This window comes from Mus caroli, unplaced genomic scaffold, assembly GCF_978045245.1.
Source record: "Mus caroli unplaced genomic scaffold, Mus_caroli_1 scaffold_7, whole genome shotgun sequence".
Lineage (NCBI taxonomy): Eukaryota > Metazoa > Chordata > Mammalia > Rodentia > Muridae > Mus > Mus caroli.
In genome coordinates this window covers 32511154-32530030 of record NW_028227262.1, presented here as the reverse complement: position 1 = coordinate 32530030, position 18877 = coordinate 32511154, and the positions used below count along the sequence as shown (strand labels likewise).

The 18877-nt window shown below is 38.7% G+C and overlaps 1 protein-coding gene across 1 annotated transcript in view; it reads right to left on the bottom strand.

Annotated features, from left to right (window-relative positions):
* Positions 1–16112, bottom strand: part of Tmcc1 (transmembrane and coiled-coil domain family 1) — a 136500-nt gene extending 120388 nt beyond the window's left edge. Inside the window, exon 1 of the mRNA XM_021164597.3 lies at positions 15399–16112. Coding sequence (XP_021020256.1) covers positions 15399–15962 — 564 coding nt within the window. The 5' untranslated portion in view covers positions 15963–16112. The remainder of the gene's footprint in view (positions 1–15398) is intronic.
* Between the last annotated feature and the right edge of the window lie 2765 nt (positions 16113–18877).

The window sequence follows — 18877 nt, the reverse complement described above, 5'->3', positions numbered from 1 at the left end:
GGCCTCGAACTCAGAAATCCGCCTGCCTCTGCTTCCCAAGTGGCATGCACCACCACTGCCTGGCCGCAAAAAAGAATGTTAAACTAATTAGTTTCAATAACTCTCTGAAGTACTAAGGTGCACATGCAAACAAGTTTTAACATTCAGCTTCTACTTGTCCCTGTGGCCAACCTGCTCCACTGGTCTTAGGGCCACAGTTCAGTTTTCCTCTGTCAAAGCTTTTCAGAACGTCATCTGACTCTTTAAATGGTACTAGAATAACATAGAACTGTGGCACCATACACACTGAATGATGCAAGATACAAACTAAGACAAAGAAAGAAAAAACAGCGTGTAAATCTTAAAGGAAAGAGATAAAGACACTGTTTACAGAAAAATGAATGCTTAAACTATTCATAAATACACAAGTATAATGACTTTTGATCTTTTCCTCTGAATTACACCACCTTTTACAAGATTTGGGGGGGGGGGTTGGAAGGGGTTTCCAAAAGTAACTTAATTTTTTTCTTATTTAATTTTCTTCCACTAAAACAGTAAAAAAAAAAATTACTCAAAAATTTTACTTAGACACACTAGATGTGAGTCATATATCTAAATGTGATAACTAATTTAATGTATTGGTTTTATTTAATGAGATACACGAGCTAAAAATCCTTGTAACAATAAAAACAAGTCAAAGTTGTTATGAATTTGCTTGCCAATCTATAAATCTCTTCTCTGGTGCAGCAAATCCACTGGCATAAAAAGCATGGGCAAAATACAAAGACTCACATATCGTCAGCAGCATGCAGATCCAAAGCAGGTGACACTGTGACCTACATTCACCTTAGCTCTAATCGGCTCAGAAAAAACCTTTATTCCCAGGCTCACAAAGCCATCCTCCTGACAGTAGAAAACAGTACTAGTGCTCTTCTACATGACAAGAAACTGAATCAAGTTCAGAGGACACCTTTTATTTTTAAAAGAATCTATTAATCTAATGAGTTTATGACATCTAAGGAAAATGAAGATGGAACAGCATTGTATTATGGAGAAATGTTTTGTCATAGACAGTCAAACTGACATAACAAACCCATGTACACACCCATTTCTTGTGCTTTGTATCACCACAAAAAGCAAACAGCTCCATGGAGCAGGCTATGATTTCAATATGAAATGTTGTTTCCTACAGACTTGTGCTTGGAATGTTTACTGCCTAGATAATGGAATAGTATAAAAGACTGTGGGAAACTTTAGGAGATGAAGGAAACAGGTCAGAGAGAACAAGCCTTTGAGGTATATTATAACCCTGAACCCCTCCTATCTAGTTATATTTTCAGTTTCCTATATAAAAAGCTCTTTTGCCACATGCTCCTGCAGCCATGACACTCTACCTATGCATACAAGGCAAAGCAAACATGGACTGACCACTGCAAAACTGTGAGCCCAAGTATATCCTTTTTCCCTTTAGTTGTTTTTGATAAGTTTTTTTTTTTTTTTTTTTTTTTTTTTTTACATCAGTGAGAAAAGTAACTAATTTGGACTAGGAAACTTGGATATCTCAGCCTAGAAGAACATATAGTTGTAAGCTGATAAACTGGCTCATCAGATAAAGGTCCTTACCACCAAACATGACCATTTGACTTCAATAGTAGAAGCCCCTAGTGGAAGGAAAGAAATGAAACCTGCAAGTTGTTCTATCCTATGGCTATAAAAAGGGTGTTTCAACATCCATTTGCATAGTGGTCTTACAAATTTATGTGTGTTTTTTAAAATTAATAAACCATGTGAGCTCTAAAGAGTTATGCATGTTCTAATAGGTTTCCATTTAACTGAAGTTCTAGAAATCAGATGCATGTAGAGAAGGTGGGAATGATCTTCTGTTAGAATAATGCATTCATCCAACAAAGCAGTGGCTTTGTTAGTTTGTATATCTTTGGCTCCGGAAGTGACATATTAAGAGGTGTGGCCTTGTTGGAGTAAGTGTGTCACTATGGGTGTGGGCTTTAAGACCCTAATCCTAGTTGCCTGGAAGTGAATCTTCTACTAGCTGCCTTCACACGAAGATATAGAACTCTCAGTTCTGCCTGTACCATTCCTGCCTAGATGCTATACTCCCACCTTGATGATAATGGACTGAACCTCTGAACCTATAAGCCAGCCCCAATGAAATGTTGTCTTTTGTAAGACTTGCCTTGGTCATGGTATCATCTATTCACAGCAGTAAAACCCTAAGGACTGGTGAGATGGCTCAGCAGGAAAGAGCACTGACTGCTCTTCAGAAGGTCATGAGTTCAAATCCCAGCAACCACATGGTGGCTCACAACCACCCATAATGAGATCTGACACCCTCTTCTGGTGTGTTTGAAGACAGCTCCAGTGTACTTATGTATAATAATAAATAAATCTTAAAAAAAAAAAACCCAAAAACCCTAAGACAGGAGTTGGTACAGCAGCAGTTTATTATCAAATGGAAGTGGTATATACATGATAGGGCCTAAGTAGGTCCTAAAGGTACAAGCAAGTTACATAAAGAAGTTGCTCAAATCCCTATAGTTTCTACTCCTGCTACAATGTCATCTGCTGCCAAGAGTGAGCCTATAGCCTCATGGGGTGTTTCCTATGGTCGGCTGACTGAAGAAAAGAAGACTAGAACCTGGTTTACCAATGGCTCTGCACATTAGGCAGGCACCAATCAGAAGTGGACAGCTGAAGCATTACAACCCCTTTCTGGGACAATCCTGAAAGATACAGGTGAAGGAAAATCTTCACAGTGGGCACCACTTCAGGCAGTACACATGGTATTACAGTTTGTTTGGAGGAAGAACTGGCCAGATGTACGACTGTTCACTGACTCACGGGAATATAGACAATGGATTGGCTGGATGGTTAGGGACTTGGAAAGATCACAATTGGAAAATTGGTGAGAAAGACATTTGGGGAAAAAGTATGTGGATAGATCTTTACAAAAGAGTAAAGGATGTGAAGATATTTGTGTCCCATGTAAATGCTCACCAAATGGTGACTTCAGCTGAGGAGGAGTTCAGTAATCAAGTGGATAAGACAAACTGTTCTGTGGACAGTCAGCCTTTTTCCCCCAGCCATCCCTGTCACTGCTCAATGGGCATGTGAACAAAGTGGCCATGGTGGCAGAAATGGAGGTTATGCTTGGGCTCAACAACACAGACTTCCACTCACCAAGGCTGACCTGCCTACGGCGGCTATTGAATGCCAGATCTGCCAACAGCAGAAACCAATGCTGAGCCCCAGATATGGCACCATTCCTCAAGGTGACCAGCCAGCAACCTGGTGGCAAGTTAATTACATTGGACCACTTCCTATGTGGAAAGGACAACATTTTGTTCTTACTGCAGTAGATACTTATTCTGGTTATGGATTTGCCTTTCTTGCGCGTAATGCTTCTGCCAAAGCCACCATCTGTGGACTTACAAAATCCCTTATCCATTGTCCTGGTATTCCACATAGTATTGCTTCTGACCAAGGAACTCATTTCACAGCCAGAAAAGTGCAACAGTGGGCCCATGATCATAGAACCCACTGGCTTACCATGTATGTTACTTCTCTACCATCCTGAAGCAACTGGTCTGATAGAAAGATAGAATGGCCTTTTGTAGACACAGTTATGGTCAGGTAGTGGTGGCGCACGCCTTTAATTCCAGCACTTGGGAGGCAGAGGCAGGTGGGTTTCTGAGTTTGAGGCCGGCCTGGTCTACAGAGTGAGTTCCAGGACAGCCGGGGCTACACAGAGAAACCCTGTCTCGAAAAAACCAAAACAAGAACACTCTGCTTGAAGACACTGTTACAGCACTAATTAGGTGGCAGCAGCAATGGAGGGCTGGGGCAGTGTTCTTCAGAAGGCAGTATATGCTTTGAATCAGCATTCAATATAAAGTACAGTTTCTCCCATAGCCAGGATCCATGGGTTCAGGAATCAAGGTGTGGAAAAGGGAATAGTTCTACTTACTATCACTCCTAGTGACCCTCTAGAAAAATCTTCGCTTCCTGTCCCCACAACCCTAGGTTCTGCTTGCCTAGAAGTTTTGGTTCCAGAAAAGGGAGTGCTCCTACCAGCAGCCACAACAAACATTCTATTGAACTGGAAGCTCAGACTTCCCCATGGGCATTTTGGGCTTCTATGTCCTTAAACCAACAGGATAAGAAAGGAATATCAGTGTTAGGAGGGGTGATAGATCCTTATTACCATGGGGAAATTGGATTGCCTCTTCACACTGGAGGTAAGCAGGATGATGTCTGGAGTGCAGGAGATCCCTTAGGGTGTCTCTTAGTACTATCATGTCCTGTGATTAAAGTCAATGGGAAACTACAACAGCCTAATCCAAGCAGGGTGACAAAGAACACAGACCTATCAGGAATGAAGGTATGGGTCACTCCTCCAGGAAAAGAGCCAAGACCTGCTGAGGTGCTTGCAGAGGGTGGAGGACATACAGAATGGGTAATAGAGGAAGGTAGTTATAAATACCAGCTAAGGCCACGTGACCAATTGCAGAAATGAGGATTTTAAAGTAATATAAATGCTTCTGTTTTATTTTGTTAAGAACACATTTGTATAATATAAGCTTTTTGTGCTTTCTTCCAATTTCTTTAACATTAATTGGTATTTATGTTGAGATACTAAAAGAATGTTTGCAAAGGACATTGCCTCATTGTAAATTTACAAATGTATTTGCGATTGTACAAGGAATAGTTACATTATGTTAAGCGTATTCATGATGACCTTGTTATTGTTGCATGTGGACATGAAATATTATTTGTGTCAGATTGACAAGGGGTAGATTGTAATGGCTATTCTTGGTTGTCAACTTGATTATATATGGAATGAACTACAATCCAGAATTGGAGGGCTCACCTGTGATCCAGATCTTGAATCTGGAAGACACAAATTTCTGACCTGGATCTTAGCATTGAGATCTTGAGGCACAGTGGTTACAAAAAGCTTAGGCCCAGGCAAGGTAGTACATACCTTTAACCCCAGGAAACAAGGGAAGGAGATCTGTGAATTCAAGGTCTGCCTAGGACAAAACAAGTCCTAGATCCAGGTGTGGTAGTATACACCTTTAATCTGGGCCACACCTTTTGCTGGAGACCTACATAAGGACATTGGAGAAGGAAGATTTGCTCTTCTTCACCTGCTTGCATTTACTTGCCAACACATCTGTTGGAATCTATTTCCCACTCACAGCTGGGGTACATTTTTGGGGTGGCTGGACTACCTCACAATCACAACAAATTCTCTTAATATATTGAGACATCCCATAAGTTCTGTGACGCTTGAGAAACCTGACTAATACAGAGACTATGGAGAAATATTGCTCACTGGCTTGTTCCCCATGGCTTGCTTAACACACTTTCTTATACATGCCAGGACCATCAGCCTAGGAGTGGCACTGTACAAAATTGGCTGGACCCTCCAATACTTATCAATCAGTAATTAATTAAATTCACTACAAGCTTGCCCACAGGCCAATCTGGTAGAAGCATCTACTCAATTGAAGTTCTATCTTCTAAAAATGACTAGCATGTGGTAAGTTTACATAAAACTAGCCAGTACAATCTTAGTCTTACGGGTAGGATCCTATGTATGATGTTTAATACTCAAAAGAGAAAGATAAAAGTCTTATCTCTATAGACTGAAATTCACTTACTTGCCAATTCAAATATCTCTAAAACTTTTATGCTTAGTTACAAATTATACACATAGAACTTTTTCTTGTACATACCTACCATAGAACAAAAATTGAAGTATAAAGGGTGAAGGCTTAAAAAATCATGGAAGCCGGGCGGTGGTGGCACACCTGCCTTTAATCTCAGCACTTGGGAGGCAGAGGCAGATGGATTTCTGAGTTGGAGGCCAGCCTGGTCTACAGAGTGAGTTCCAGGATAGCCAGGCTACACAGAGAAACCCTGTCTCAAAAAAACAAAAACAAAACAAATTAAAAAATCATGGAAGTTGAGGTGTCCCCCCCCCATCCCATTGATTATATATTGTAGTGCAGTTGGTTGAGTATTTAGATATAAAGAACAAAAACAGATCAGCCAACAATAGTCTATTTTCTACATATACACATCGTTTGAGGAGAAGGAGTAGTGGCTTTCTGGCATTTCACTGTGACTTTGTGATTGTAGATAGAAGAACAAATTGGAAACAGAGTTTTCCATTTTATCTAAGTTTCTTTTTATAAAGTAACTATCATGTCTCAAACCTTATGCCAATTACTTAAGATCAATATTTTACTTTTTTGTTGTTTTAGGAAAATTAGTTTGTAGTTCATTTAATTTTTTGCCAATATACTTCTTTTTAAGATCTTCCATAGCTTCTGAACTTAGAACATACTGTCTATTCTAGATGCACAATAAAAACCAGCCAATATTAAACTATCTGTGCTATGGAAAAAGCAGCAAGAACTTACCCACTGTTCAACTAGCACTCTGGTCATGAAGAAGTTTGACTTTTCCCTAAATCCTAATTAACTCATTAAAAATTTTTTTTTAGATTTATTTATTCTGTTTTGCCTGCATATACATCTGTGTATCAAGAGTATGACTAATTCCATGTGGAGATAATAAGACAGTGTTGGATTCCCTGGAATTGGAGCTTTGGAGGGTTGTGAACTGCCATGTAGATGCTAGGAACCAAGCCTAGATCCCCTGTGTTACACATTTCTTCTAGGCACAGCCATGGTTGCTATAAAAAGACTGTTCGGCCACCCTTTCCCTCTCTCTGATCCGTTTCTTTCTCTGGCCTCCCTCTCTGGCCTCTCTTGTCCTTTCCCCCTTAGCTCCATGAATTCATGGCAGGCCAATTCCTTCTCCCCCCTCCCTCTCCCTGTTCTTCTTTGTCCCCTCTCTTTTTCCGCCTGTACTCCATTCTCAACCCTACTTCCCATGCTCCAAAATAAACTTCATTTTATACTAACCCAGTTGTACAGCTGGTACCTTACAGGGGGATGCCTCAGCATGGGCCTGCTAAGGCCTCCCTCGCCGCTGCATCAGCCCATGTTTTACAGAACTTACTACTCTGTGTCCGCAGCAAGGGCTCCTAACTCCTAAGTCATGTCTCCAGGCCCTACTTATATAATTTTAAGAGAGGCTATGGGCAGGTAAATAACCTTAGAAAATAATATACCAACTATATCAGGAAAAGCTTGATCACTGAATGGCCTGTTAAAAGTCAATATTGTCAAGGCATATTAATAAAGTTACATAGGTATGGATTTTGCCTTCATTACCATTTCTTAGTATAACTCTGAAATGTATTGTGTCATGAGATTTCGATATGAATTCTCCACACCCATCCATACTCACAATGCATAAATACCTTCACAAACACTACTTATTTAGCTGGTCATCACAGTAAATAAGATAGATTTTAGACATTCTAAATAACCCTTTGTTAATTTCTTTAGAAATATAAGCATATGCAACATCACTACTCAAATTTTAATTATAGTATTAAAAGTAACTCTGTAGCTAGGGAGATGTCTCAGCAGACTTAAGCCTCTGCTGCAAACCTCACAACCCACATGAGGCTAGATGTGGTGGATGCCAGCGCTCTTCTGGAGAGACTGGGGGTGGGCAGAGACAGGAGACTGTAAGAGATATTTTCAAAGTCTTACCTATACACAAAGCAAGAGGCACACATTAATGTAAAATGTGTAGTAATTATGACTTTTTAAATGTCAAGGTTCAAAAGTGAAATCTTATCTGCTTAAATTGACCAGTGAGATCAAAGGTCATGCTGATGTAACAACCAAGTAAAATTTTAACACATATTTGTCAATTTCTGAAATACACACTTTGCTAAGTTCACTTCTGTGCCAACTTGCCAAAGCTGCCTGTTTTTCTTAAGAAAGTTATGCTGTGATCACTAAGGAAAACAATTTATTCTAGAGATTGTCTTATATTTAATGTCTGAGCATGGTTTGTCTCTTTAAAGTGAGGCTTTGCCAGTGTTCTAGATAATAAGAATGGTGATCTCCTTGGGAAGCTAGTTTTCCTTCTAGCTTTTAAAACTCAAGGTTATGACAAAGGACCAAGGCACTGTGAACAGAAACCACACTCATGTTAAATTCCTTTAGAGGTCCCTTTACCCTAAAGCATAGGACTACTCCCCCACCCTCCACCCCCACCCCCAGACAGGGTTTCTCTGTATAGCCCTGGCTGTCCTGGAACTCACTTTGTAGACCAGGCTGGCCTTGAACTCAGAAATCCGCCGGCCTTTGCCTCCCAAGTGCTGGGATTAAAGGCGTGCGCCACCACACCCGGCTAGGACTACTTTTTAGGATAAAGGATAATAGGTTAAATTTAATTTTTTGTTTGTTTTCATGCAAGGTCTCTCTATAGAAGCTGAGCCAACTTCCAACTTGGATCCTCTTGCCTAGCCTCCCCAGAGCTGGAATTGATTATAAGCAAGCACTACTACGAATGGATCAAAACTTAAAGAAAGGACTCCAATTTGCTTTATATTAATCTTCATCATAAAACTTGCTGTTTCTGGGGTTGGTGAGATGGCTCAGCAGGTAAGAGCACTGACTGCTCTTCCGAAGGTCCTGAGTTCAAATCCCAACAACCACATGGTGGCTCACAACCACCCATAATGAGATCTGATGCCCTCTTCTGATGCGTCTGAAGTTAGCTACAGTGTACTTATGTATAATAATAAATAAATCTTAAAAAAAAACTTTGCTGTTTCTGAACATAAGAAACATGATTCAGATTTGAAAAACAAACATATAACAAATCTACCTATGATGTTAAGCTTTGCACAATTCACTCATTTCTTTCATATTTTCCAATTTATTGGGATGTAAGTTTCTCAGGTATATCCTAAAGATTCTTTAGGTTTCACTGATATCCACTGTCATGTCTTCCTTTTCATTTATCAAAGTCAGTAACACCTTCTTCTTTTACTTCCAATCAAATAACCACATGAAAGACTGACTTTTTTTTTAAAAAAAGGATTGATTTATTTTGATTTTATGTATGACTATTCTTTTTTTTTGTTTGTTTTTTGTTTTTTTCAAGACAGGGTCTCTCTGGATAGTCCTGGCTGTCCTGGAACTCACTTTGTAGACCAGGCTGGCCTCGAACTCAGAAATCCACCTGCCTCTGCCTCCTGAGTGCTGGGATTAAAGGCGTGTGCCACCACGCCCGGCTCATGTATGACTATTCTGACTCATGCATTTCTGTGTAACTCACTTGCATTGTGCTCTTGAAGGACAGAAGATGGAGTTAGATTTCCTGGAACTGGAGAGACAGGTGGTTGTGACCCATGAAGTGGGTGCTGGAAACCTGAGCCCCCTGCAAAAAGCAAGTGCTCCTACCTGCTGAGTCATCTCTCTAGCTCTTTAAACAAAGTCTTCTGGGACCACCATGGACACACTGAACAGCAAGCCTCTCACCACAGTAACACTGCAATTACACATGTGCCCTACCACAACTGGCTTTCTGTGTGTGTTCTGGAATCTGAATTCAAGTTGTCTGGCTTGTACAGCCAAGTGCTTCTGCCCACTAAGCCAACTCCCTGACCTCACCACACTCACATTACATTACTTTAAATTTGTCTGCAAAGGATGTAACTACACACTCCAGCTCTAAGGGCTAAAGACTAACAATCCCAAAATTACTTGACTTGGTGATCAGTTGTAAGAGACCAAAATTATGTTTTCATTTTTAATTTATGGCCACTTTTCTAGTCGGTATTATTAACTGTCTATAAAACATTACCTTGTAGGTATCAACAATCCAAACAATATTAAATATACAGAATATAAAGATCTTTGCTAGAGTTTATAAAAACTACACAGCATTTTTCCAATGTTAATTGGGAAAATAAATAGTACTTCCTTAAGGTTTCTAAGCAAATCTTATTGCTTAAACTTCCTTACCTTTTCCCATTTCAATTGTCAAATTCTACATCTTCTACTATTTGTTCCCCAGCTATAGTAATCAAGTCAATTCAATTTCCAAGAGCATATGCTCCATTCCTAAATCTCATTCCCTAGTTCTTGTCTTCTCCTCCTGTATTGGCCTAGGACCCCACCTAGTGGACAGCAACAGGAATCACCCTTTCTACTTTTTCCCTGCACAAAACACTGGTTTACTAGATTAGTTTATTGGTTAACTGATACTATTCTAGCAATTTCTTTAACAGGTACTGTTTGGCTTTGAACCCTGGGACAAGAGACTGAGGTGCATATTTTACATATCAAAGCCGACTTGGCCTCCAGGTTCTCCCAGCATTCCTCAGTCCCTACCTGGCATACCCTGCCCCCAACTTCCCAGCCCATGGGCTGGGGCTGTCTTTTCCCCAGCAGCTCTTCCCTATAATCCAGATAGTTTGGGTCCCTCCCACCCCCCACATCTCCTTCTCCCTCTCTCTGTGTGGTGCCATTTCTCTCTTTCTCTTCCCTTTCCCCACTTCTCCCCCTGGTGACTTTCCTGGATCAGTCCTTGGGGCCAGTAAACTGGACAACCTGAGAAGCTTCTCAATAAACCTGCATTTAATAAAATATAATGTGGCTTGAACTGGCTCATTACACTGGCAAAGAAATAACTTATCACATATATCTCCCTTAAAACACTTACTGTTTATATTTCAGTTACAGCCAAGCTACTATAATATAATATAGTAGTGAATATACTACTATAACATAATATAGCTACTATAATATAGTAGTATATATTATAATATATATAATGATATATAATATGTATATATATTATAGTAGTGAATCCCAAAAAGCACCCAACTACAGCCTAATACAAATAGTACATCTCTTAATTTTGTCTCTAAAAGGGAAAAGAGAATAGAGAATTCTAAAACAAAATAGTGAATTCTCAACTTCAATAACGAGGATCAATGACTTCAAATTTTTTTCTTTAGAAGATCCAAGATTTGCATTGACCTTTTCGTGTCCCTCTTAGTTTGTTCTCAGAATTTATGGCAAGATTTGATTTCTTTCTATTTTGTAAAAGTAGCAGTGTGTAAAGAACAGATTCTTGTTGCACTTACTATGTGTTTACACTGTAGCACGTAGCACAGGGTACAGACAGCACTCTAACAAGATATTGGAAGAATGGCTTTTTGGCCTACAGTGTCAATCTTCATATATACCATTTCCTTCTAACTGAAATTTAGAGTGGCTTTTCCCATAGGAACAATTGTGCTTCATGACCGTCACCTCACAGCTAAGCTCTCTGAAACCTTAGCTAGATTTTCTCCTGTGTTATTCCATTATGAATAAAACTAGTAAAAAAATATTTTCGGGCCGGGCGTGGTGGCACACGCCTTTAATCCCAGCACTTGGGAGGCAGAGGCAGGCGGATTTCTGAGTTCGAGGCCAGCCTGGGCTACAGAGTGAGTTCCAGGACAGCCACGACTACACAGAGAAACCCTGTCTCGAAAAACAAAAAACAAAAACAAAACAAAAAAAAATTCAAAATTTACTTATAACGGTTTTATTATAATATTAATATATCATTTCCTCCCTCTAACCCCTCTCACATACCCCCCCTTTACTCTCAAATTCATGGTTAATTACTGATACTATATATATTACATACACTTTATTCCTAAACACAACCTGCTTATATAATGGTACCTATGGTATTATTATGCTATCTATGATATCAGGGATAACTACTTGGTATTAAATAACCAATCAGGCGGGCTCTTCCAATTTCTAACTACATGCTAAATATTTGTTCTTATATCTATAGATAGATTTAGTTCTCACTTCTCATTAAAGAAACACTTTTTTTTTCTTTTTCTTTTTGGTTTTTCAAGACAGGGTTTCTCTGTGTAGCCCTGGCTGTCCTGGAACTTACTCTGTAGACCAGGCTGGCCTCGAACTTAGAAATCCACCTGCCTCTGCCTCCCGAGTGCTGGGATTAAAGGTGTGGGCCACCATGCCCGGCTCAAAGAAACAGATTTTTGTAAGAGACAGATTATTACAGAAAACTACAACCAATCAAAATAGAAAAAACAAGAGATCACATTGTGACCAATACAAATTACATCTGTAATAGAATAGGCTTAGGGATCATATCAGAAGAGGAGGTAGAAAGATTGTAAAGATCAGAAAAGCTAGAAGTTTGCTCAAACTCTCCTAGAAATGTCAGAGAATCGACAGACCCATGAAGTTGTATCAAACAAGACCTGAACACCACCAATGGACATACTAACATAGAAGGGATCTCAACCCTAGACAACTATGGGCAACCAAGAAATACTAAGAAGAGGAAAATTTATCTCCCTCAAGGAAGAATCTCTCTAATTTTCAACATGCAAGTCCCTTTCAGAAAATCCTAGTACTTCTCTATTTCCAATCACATTATCAAACTAATTTAGCTTCCCACTCACATTGCTCAGACCTTTTTTCCTAAGCTAAAACTTTTTAAATTTAGTTATGTATATTAATTTTTTCTCTATGTATCCTGAAGTTCTGCTTATTCTATCTGAGGTATAAAGAATTAACTTACATAGTCCTAGCTTTCCAGGGAGCAACTAAGTATTTGTACTGCTTTTGGGCCTCTTAGCTAAGATTAAATCTTAAAATGAAGTCTTTGTTATAAGAAAAGATTGGTTGATTAAGAGATCCAACATAGACCTTGGAGCTCCACATATATACTCAAAAGAATTTGATCTATGGGTAGTATTGACATTTTGTTGAAGTTCGAGTGTTAGCATTTTGAATCTTTATAAGCTTATCTGTGGCCATAGCCATGTATGTTCTAAGGTATTTCTGGTAGAAGGACTGGAGAGATTGCTCAGTGGGTAGAGGATATTTCCTGTGCAACCTTGAGGACCTGAGTTCAAACCCCCAACTCTAGAACCCAGATTGGGTGCGGGCATATGTGCATGTAAACTCCATATATAGAGCCCAAAAGCATTTTCTGTGTGTTCATAGGTAAGGATCAGAGAATTATCAAAAATATTATGGAAGAACTATAAATGCAAACTATTAAAATTGAGCCAATTTTATAAAACAGCCAATTTTTTTAAAAAATCAAAGGGTCTAAAATAAAACCACCTAAATTTTCATAACTAAATGCCATTTGCTAATATTTTATTATAAAATAACTTATACTCATTATATATAACTTTTATAAATTACAGAAAGAAAAACTATGACATTCTTGTACACAGAATACAGTAGCTAGAAAACATACCCATCTAAGGCTGGGTGTGGTGTCAGACACCTTTAATCTCAGGAAGCAGAGGCAGGTGGACCTCTGTGAGTTCAAGGATAGCCTGTTCTCCAGTGAGTTCCAGGCCAGTCAGGGCTACACAGTGAGATCTGTCTCAAATAAATAAATAAATAAATAAATAAATAAATAAATAAATAAATAAATAAATAAATAAGATTACGTAAGCTCTGAAACTTTCTGGTTGTGAAACAAGTTAGTTATGAAACCATGAGCATTCTTAACTTCCTATGTTTCTGCTGTCTCATCAACAACAATGAAAAAAACAAGCTATCAAAGCCAAGTATAGGGCTGTTTGAACATCAAAGAGAAAATTACATGTGTTTAAACATACTTCCTGCAACATTATAAGCAAATAAATGAATAGCAGCTATCATTTTGAATGTCATTAAATACCATAAGGTCCACTCCTAACTCTTAATTTCAAGTATTATTTTTAAGACAACTATATTGTAATGTATTTTCATATTCTCTAATATATAAAATGATGAATAAACTAAAATATTACAGCAAGGTATATCACAGTATTATATAATCAGTAAAAATTTATAGTGAAATTGTGATATAGAAAAATCACACTTGGGAGGCAGAGGCAGGAGGATTTCTGAGTTCGAGGCCAGCCTGGTCTACAGAGTGAGTTCCAGGACAGCCAGGGCTACACAGAGAAACCCTGTCTCGAAAAACCAAAAAAAAAAAAAAAAAAAAAAAAAAAAAAAAAAAGAAAAATCACAGAGTTACAGTTTTAAAAAACTCATTATTGAATGAGTTTCTGGTTTTACTTTAAAAGTTAATAATACTGAGAAAAAAAGGTTTTTCATTTCCTCAATTGTTTTTCAAATGCAAGTACTATATTAAAAAAACAAATCCTACTAAAATTTTCTCAAGAGCTACTTTTATTCTTCTTTTCCTTTCTACATTTTCAAAGTTTTTTACATTGAGCACATTTCTTTAGAGTTCAAAACATTTAGTTTTTAAATTTTGAGTACGGAGCACTTTTGAGAAAAATTGCTTTTGTGAACTCATTTAAAGATGATCCTCTAACTGATGTGAACTGACCAAGTTTATTCTGCCCATCTGTATTACAGACATATGTGGAGATGAGACTACTAATTTAATACATTTGTAACAAATAGTTTGAGTATGTTAAAAAGGTTTTTCAATAGGGAAAAATTGATCCTAGTAAACAAAAAGGAAAACCAGAACCACTGGGCTGGGTAGTTGAGTTGTTAAAGTGCTTGTCTAGAATATACAAGGGCCCGGGTTTAATCCACAGCACTGGATCAACTTGATATGGTAATCCAGGGTTAAAATCCTACCACTTGGGTTGAGTGGTAGTGGTGCATGCCTTTAATCTCAACACTCCAGAGGCAGAGGCATGTAGATTTCTGAGTTTGAGGCCAGCCTGGTCTACAGAGTGAGTTCCAGGATAGCCAGAGCTACATAGCCAAACTCTGTCCTGAAAAACAAACAAACAAACAAAAAGCCCCACCCAACCCCTCTATCAAAAACAAACAAACAAACAAACAAACAAACCAAAAACCTAGGACTTGGGAATTAAAAGCAGGAGGATTAGAACTTCTAAGTTGTCCTCTGCTACACAGTAAGTTTGAGGCTAGTTTGAACTACAAGAGATATTTCCACCATGAGATGACTGATGACCTGAGTTCAATTCCTGGAAGTCATATGACAGAAGGAGAGCATAAACGCCTGCCAGTTCTTTTCTGGCATATACACACTCTCTGTGATATGCCCCTCCATACAAACATGAAAAACAAAAATGCAGAACCTTTAATGATCAACATCCCATGATTGTTCTAATCATATTCAATCTCTATCATCATGTCAAAGACTTATTTTGCACAGTGGTACAAATAAAACTGAATTCTTTTCTGTTTCAGGTTTTTTTTTTTTTTTTTTTTTTTTTTTGAGACATAGTCTCACATTGTACACTCTGGCCTAAAAGATATTTGGTTTCAAACAGCCAATTCTTGATCCTTCCCCTTTCAAGCACTGGAATTACAAGTGCAAAGCACTAGACCCATTTTATAAAATTAAAAAAAAATCTAACTAAAACTAAAATACTACTTTAAAAATCAGATTGGTCATTTGTCATGTGTGTGCATGTGCATGCCTGTCAAAACAGCAAGTTAACAGAAATCTAACAGACTTACCCGTTCTGCAGTTGCCTCCTCTCCAGGTACACACACACCAGCAGCACAAGCTATTTCCATCACAGAAGAGCTGGTAGGAGCATCAGTTGTGGATGAAGACCTGGGTCGACCTGACTGTATTACAGCTGCCACCTCTTGGCCAGATTTCCTGTTGATTTGGGGACTTCCCTTTGGGGCTTCTGATTTGCCCCGCCTACTATGCAAGCTTGTCCCTCTCTTCATCTTGGGTGGCACTCGGATCTGCTGGAGAACACGATTCAGAGCTGTGGGATGGGTGGAGACACCATCAATCTCAGCACATGCGTTCTGACTGTCCAGATCCACTTCAGGCTCTGGATCTGTCTGAATCTGCTGCACATCGTGCGGAGACACTGAAGACCTCCTGCGCTGGTGCTGGAAGAGATGCTTCAAGCCTTGGCCAATCACATTAATGTTCTCCAGAGCATTGTGGGTCATTTTAGATAACTTTTGTTCTGACTCTGTCTGCCTCCTGGCTTCTGCATCTTGGGATTTGCCTCCAGGATCAGGGTCCTCATATAACTGTTCACTGCCGGAAGGCTCCATCAGTAAGCTTAATAAGCTTATTTGCAAACTCAAAAAATTTTAAACACACCGAGACTGTCAAATTAGGTAGGCATTTGCTTCAAGAGTGACAATGCATGCAGCTGAGAGATGGAGGCTTCATGCCTACCTAATGTTAAAAAAAAAAAAAGGAAGGAAAAAGAAAAAAAGAAAGAAAGAAAACAACTTTGTATCATATATCCATGCAGAAATATAGAAACACTACAGTTAAAAGAAAAAAAAAAAACCATGCAGCTAGCCAAACAGTATTATAATTAAGCAATCTTTAATCAGAAGATTAAAAGATAATTTTCCAGATAATGGTTATGTTATTTTCTAAAATAAAAAGCCCAGAAAAAGGACACAGAAAATGAAAATAACATTTTTTTTTTAAAGATCCTTTACAAGTTTCAATATAAAGAAGGAGACTAAGGGGCCATCTTGGAATAGACTCCCTATTAGCAGTAGGTAGGACAACTAGCCACTGCTTAGAAAATCAAGAGAACAGATCATGTATGTTTAGTCATTCTAAGGCAATTAAATTCTTTTTTTTTTTTTTATAATCATGACTGAGTATCAACATGCTGAAACTCAGCAAATTCAGAGGAGAGTGAGAGAGAAATATCCCAATCTACATGGATTTTAGTAAAAATTGGAAACCTTTTGCTACCATCCATCTATATCCATCAAGCTCAATGGTAATTAGAGGTGACGGGTTTGTTCTTTTGGGAAGCCAAAACAAAGAAAAATCTTGTAAATTAAATTCTTGCTGAAGGAAAAAAAAGAACCCAAAAAACAAAACCCCTTTTTGGCCTCAATAAATGAGTAGTTCAGACAGGTCACTCTTCAGAGAGAATAAAGTTTTGCTCAATACCAACTGTCAAAAGGGAGATTTGAAGGAGGTTGTGTGAGTGACTGAGTGTGTGTGTGTGTGTGTGTGTGTGTGTGTGTGTGTGTGTGTACCTGTAATTCTAGCTCTCAGGAGACTAACACAGGAAGATGGAGAGTTCAAGGTCAATCTAGACTAAATACACAGCAAGTTCTAAGCCAGTCAGGGCCATACAGTGACACTGATTTAAAAGAAAAGAACAAGAAAACAGAAAAGAGATTCTTTCAACAGTATTCTTGACAGAAGATTCCTATCTATTTATATAAACTCAAAAACAAAGACGTAGAACAGTAACTAGGTGCAATCAAACAACAGAGAAAAACGAAAGGTTAAAGGCCAAATAGCTGCCACAAGCCAGTATTAAACATAGGAAAAGGAAACTGAAACTAAGAGCATGGCTGGCATGGTTACTGAAATCACATGCAGAGGGAAGGGGTGGATGGACTGGGATTAGATCTCTTTTTTAATAAAGTGTTTTATTTTTATTGAGTTTGTGCAAATATATAAAATTGTAGAAATGCATAGAAGCTACTACAGAGGACAAAACATGATGCAGGAGGTTTTTGCATATTTTCTCTCAATTTTTGTTGTTGTTTAGAAGACTTTAAAAATCCCTACATTACAATGAGTACCCTGAACAATCTGCCATTGCCAGTTATGCACTGCAAGTTCCTGTTCTGTGGTATGAGTCCTGCTGCCACCAAGTGGCAAAACAGAAAGCATAAATGAGCCCACTGTCAACATGGGCTAAACATATGCCGAGGGACAGGAAACACAAATCCACTCACAATTCCGGGTGACTATTCTCAGGACTTTTCACGATAGGACATGGACACTGGCACTGTGCTCCATGGTCCCCATTCTTTCAAACCTATTTCCTTATCTGTTGACTCTTCATGACTCAAAAGGACAGAGTGACAGGGTTAAAAATGCTCATCTCTCACCGGTACGTTTCTACTTTCTAAACACCATATGTTTCTTCATTCCGGAAGGAGGCAACTGAAAGCAGCTGTTTGAGTGGGGAAGCTCCCTGTCCTGCACTCCTACCCCTTTCCTAAGTCTACATTGCATTGGTTTGTTAGTCTCCCTTTGGGACCACAAAGAGAAAAAACTCTTATTGGCTAAGTGCAATCTATTTAGTGCAGCTTTCTGGGACATTCTATGGGCTACTTTTGCCAACAGTATGCATGTTTAATTATCTTGACCTTCCCTCGTAAGTTTGCCTCGAAAACTAAGTTACTGAATTGTTTTACTCTTAGGCTAAAAGGCTGTGTGATCAACAAACCAGCACGAGTGACAGTGTACGTCTGTCAAATTATTCTCATACTGGGCTGCTGAGACTGAGAATACGGGAGGATATCAAAGTAAGGCCGACAGGAGGTAGTTTGTGATTCTCCTCATTTTATACTATATTAGCTACACTGTACAACTGATCTGGTTATTGTTATAAATAAAATAAAGCCAGTTTACCCCGTCCGACTAAAAGATACTGTGAATAAAAGAATGTTACTAAGGTAACTAAGGAATCAGCCATCTGTCTGCTTCCTATCTAAAAACCTGGAGAATATAGTACATCTCAAATGTCAGTTAACTTCATGGGAGATTTCAATATTATTTGTACATTTTTTTGTTTGTTTTTTAAAGCTGAAATGGTTGACTACAAAGAGATGCTGCCATCCCTAGGGAAGGCTCTTAGGCACAGCTATAAAGATGAGAGAATGTATCTCAAGATTTCTAAGAGCAAGACTTATTTTAATTACGCTACTTAGCACAGGCTTATGGAGCATGCAGCCCTAAATACACTCAAGCTAAGTTGTGATCAGTAAGTTGTGATTACCCACTTCTGATAGATGTAACTGGCAAGTGGAACAGCTATTATTTACTGTGACATCACACACATAGAACATGGTCAAAATTGTGAAGGCTCCTCCAGTCTGTGTACAGAAAATCTCTAAAGTCCTCGATCAAGGTATGTGAACCAAGTATGATAGCAAAATAACCGAAGACAATAATACTGTCATAACTGCAA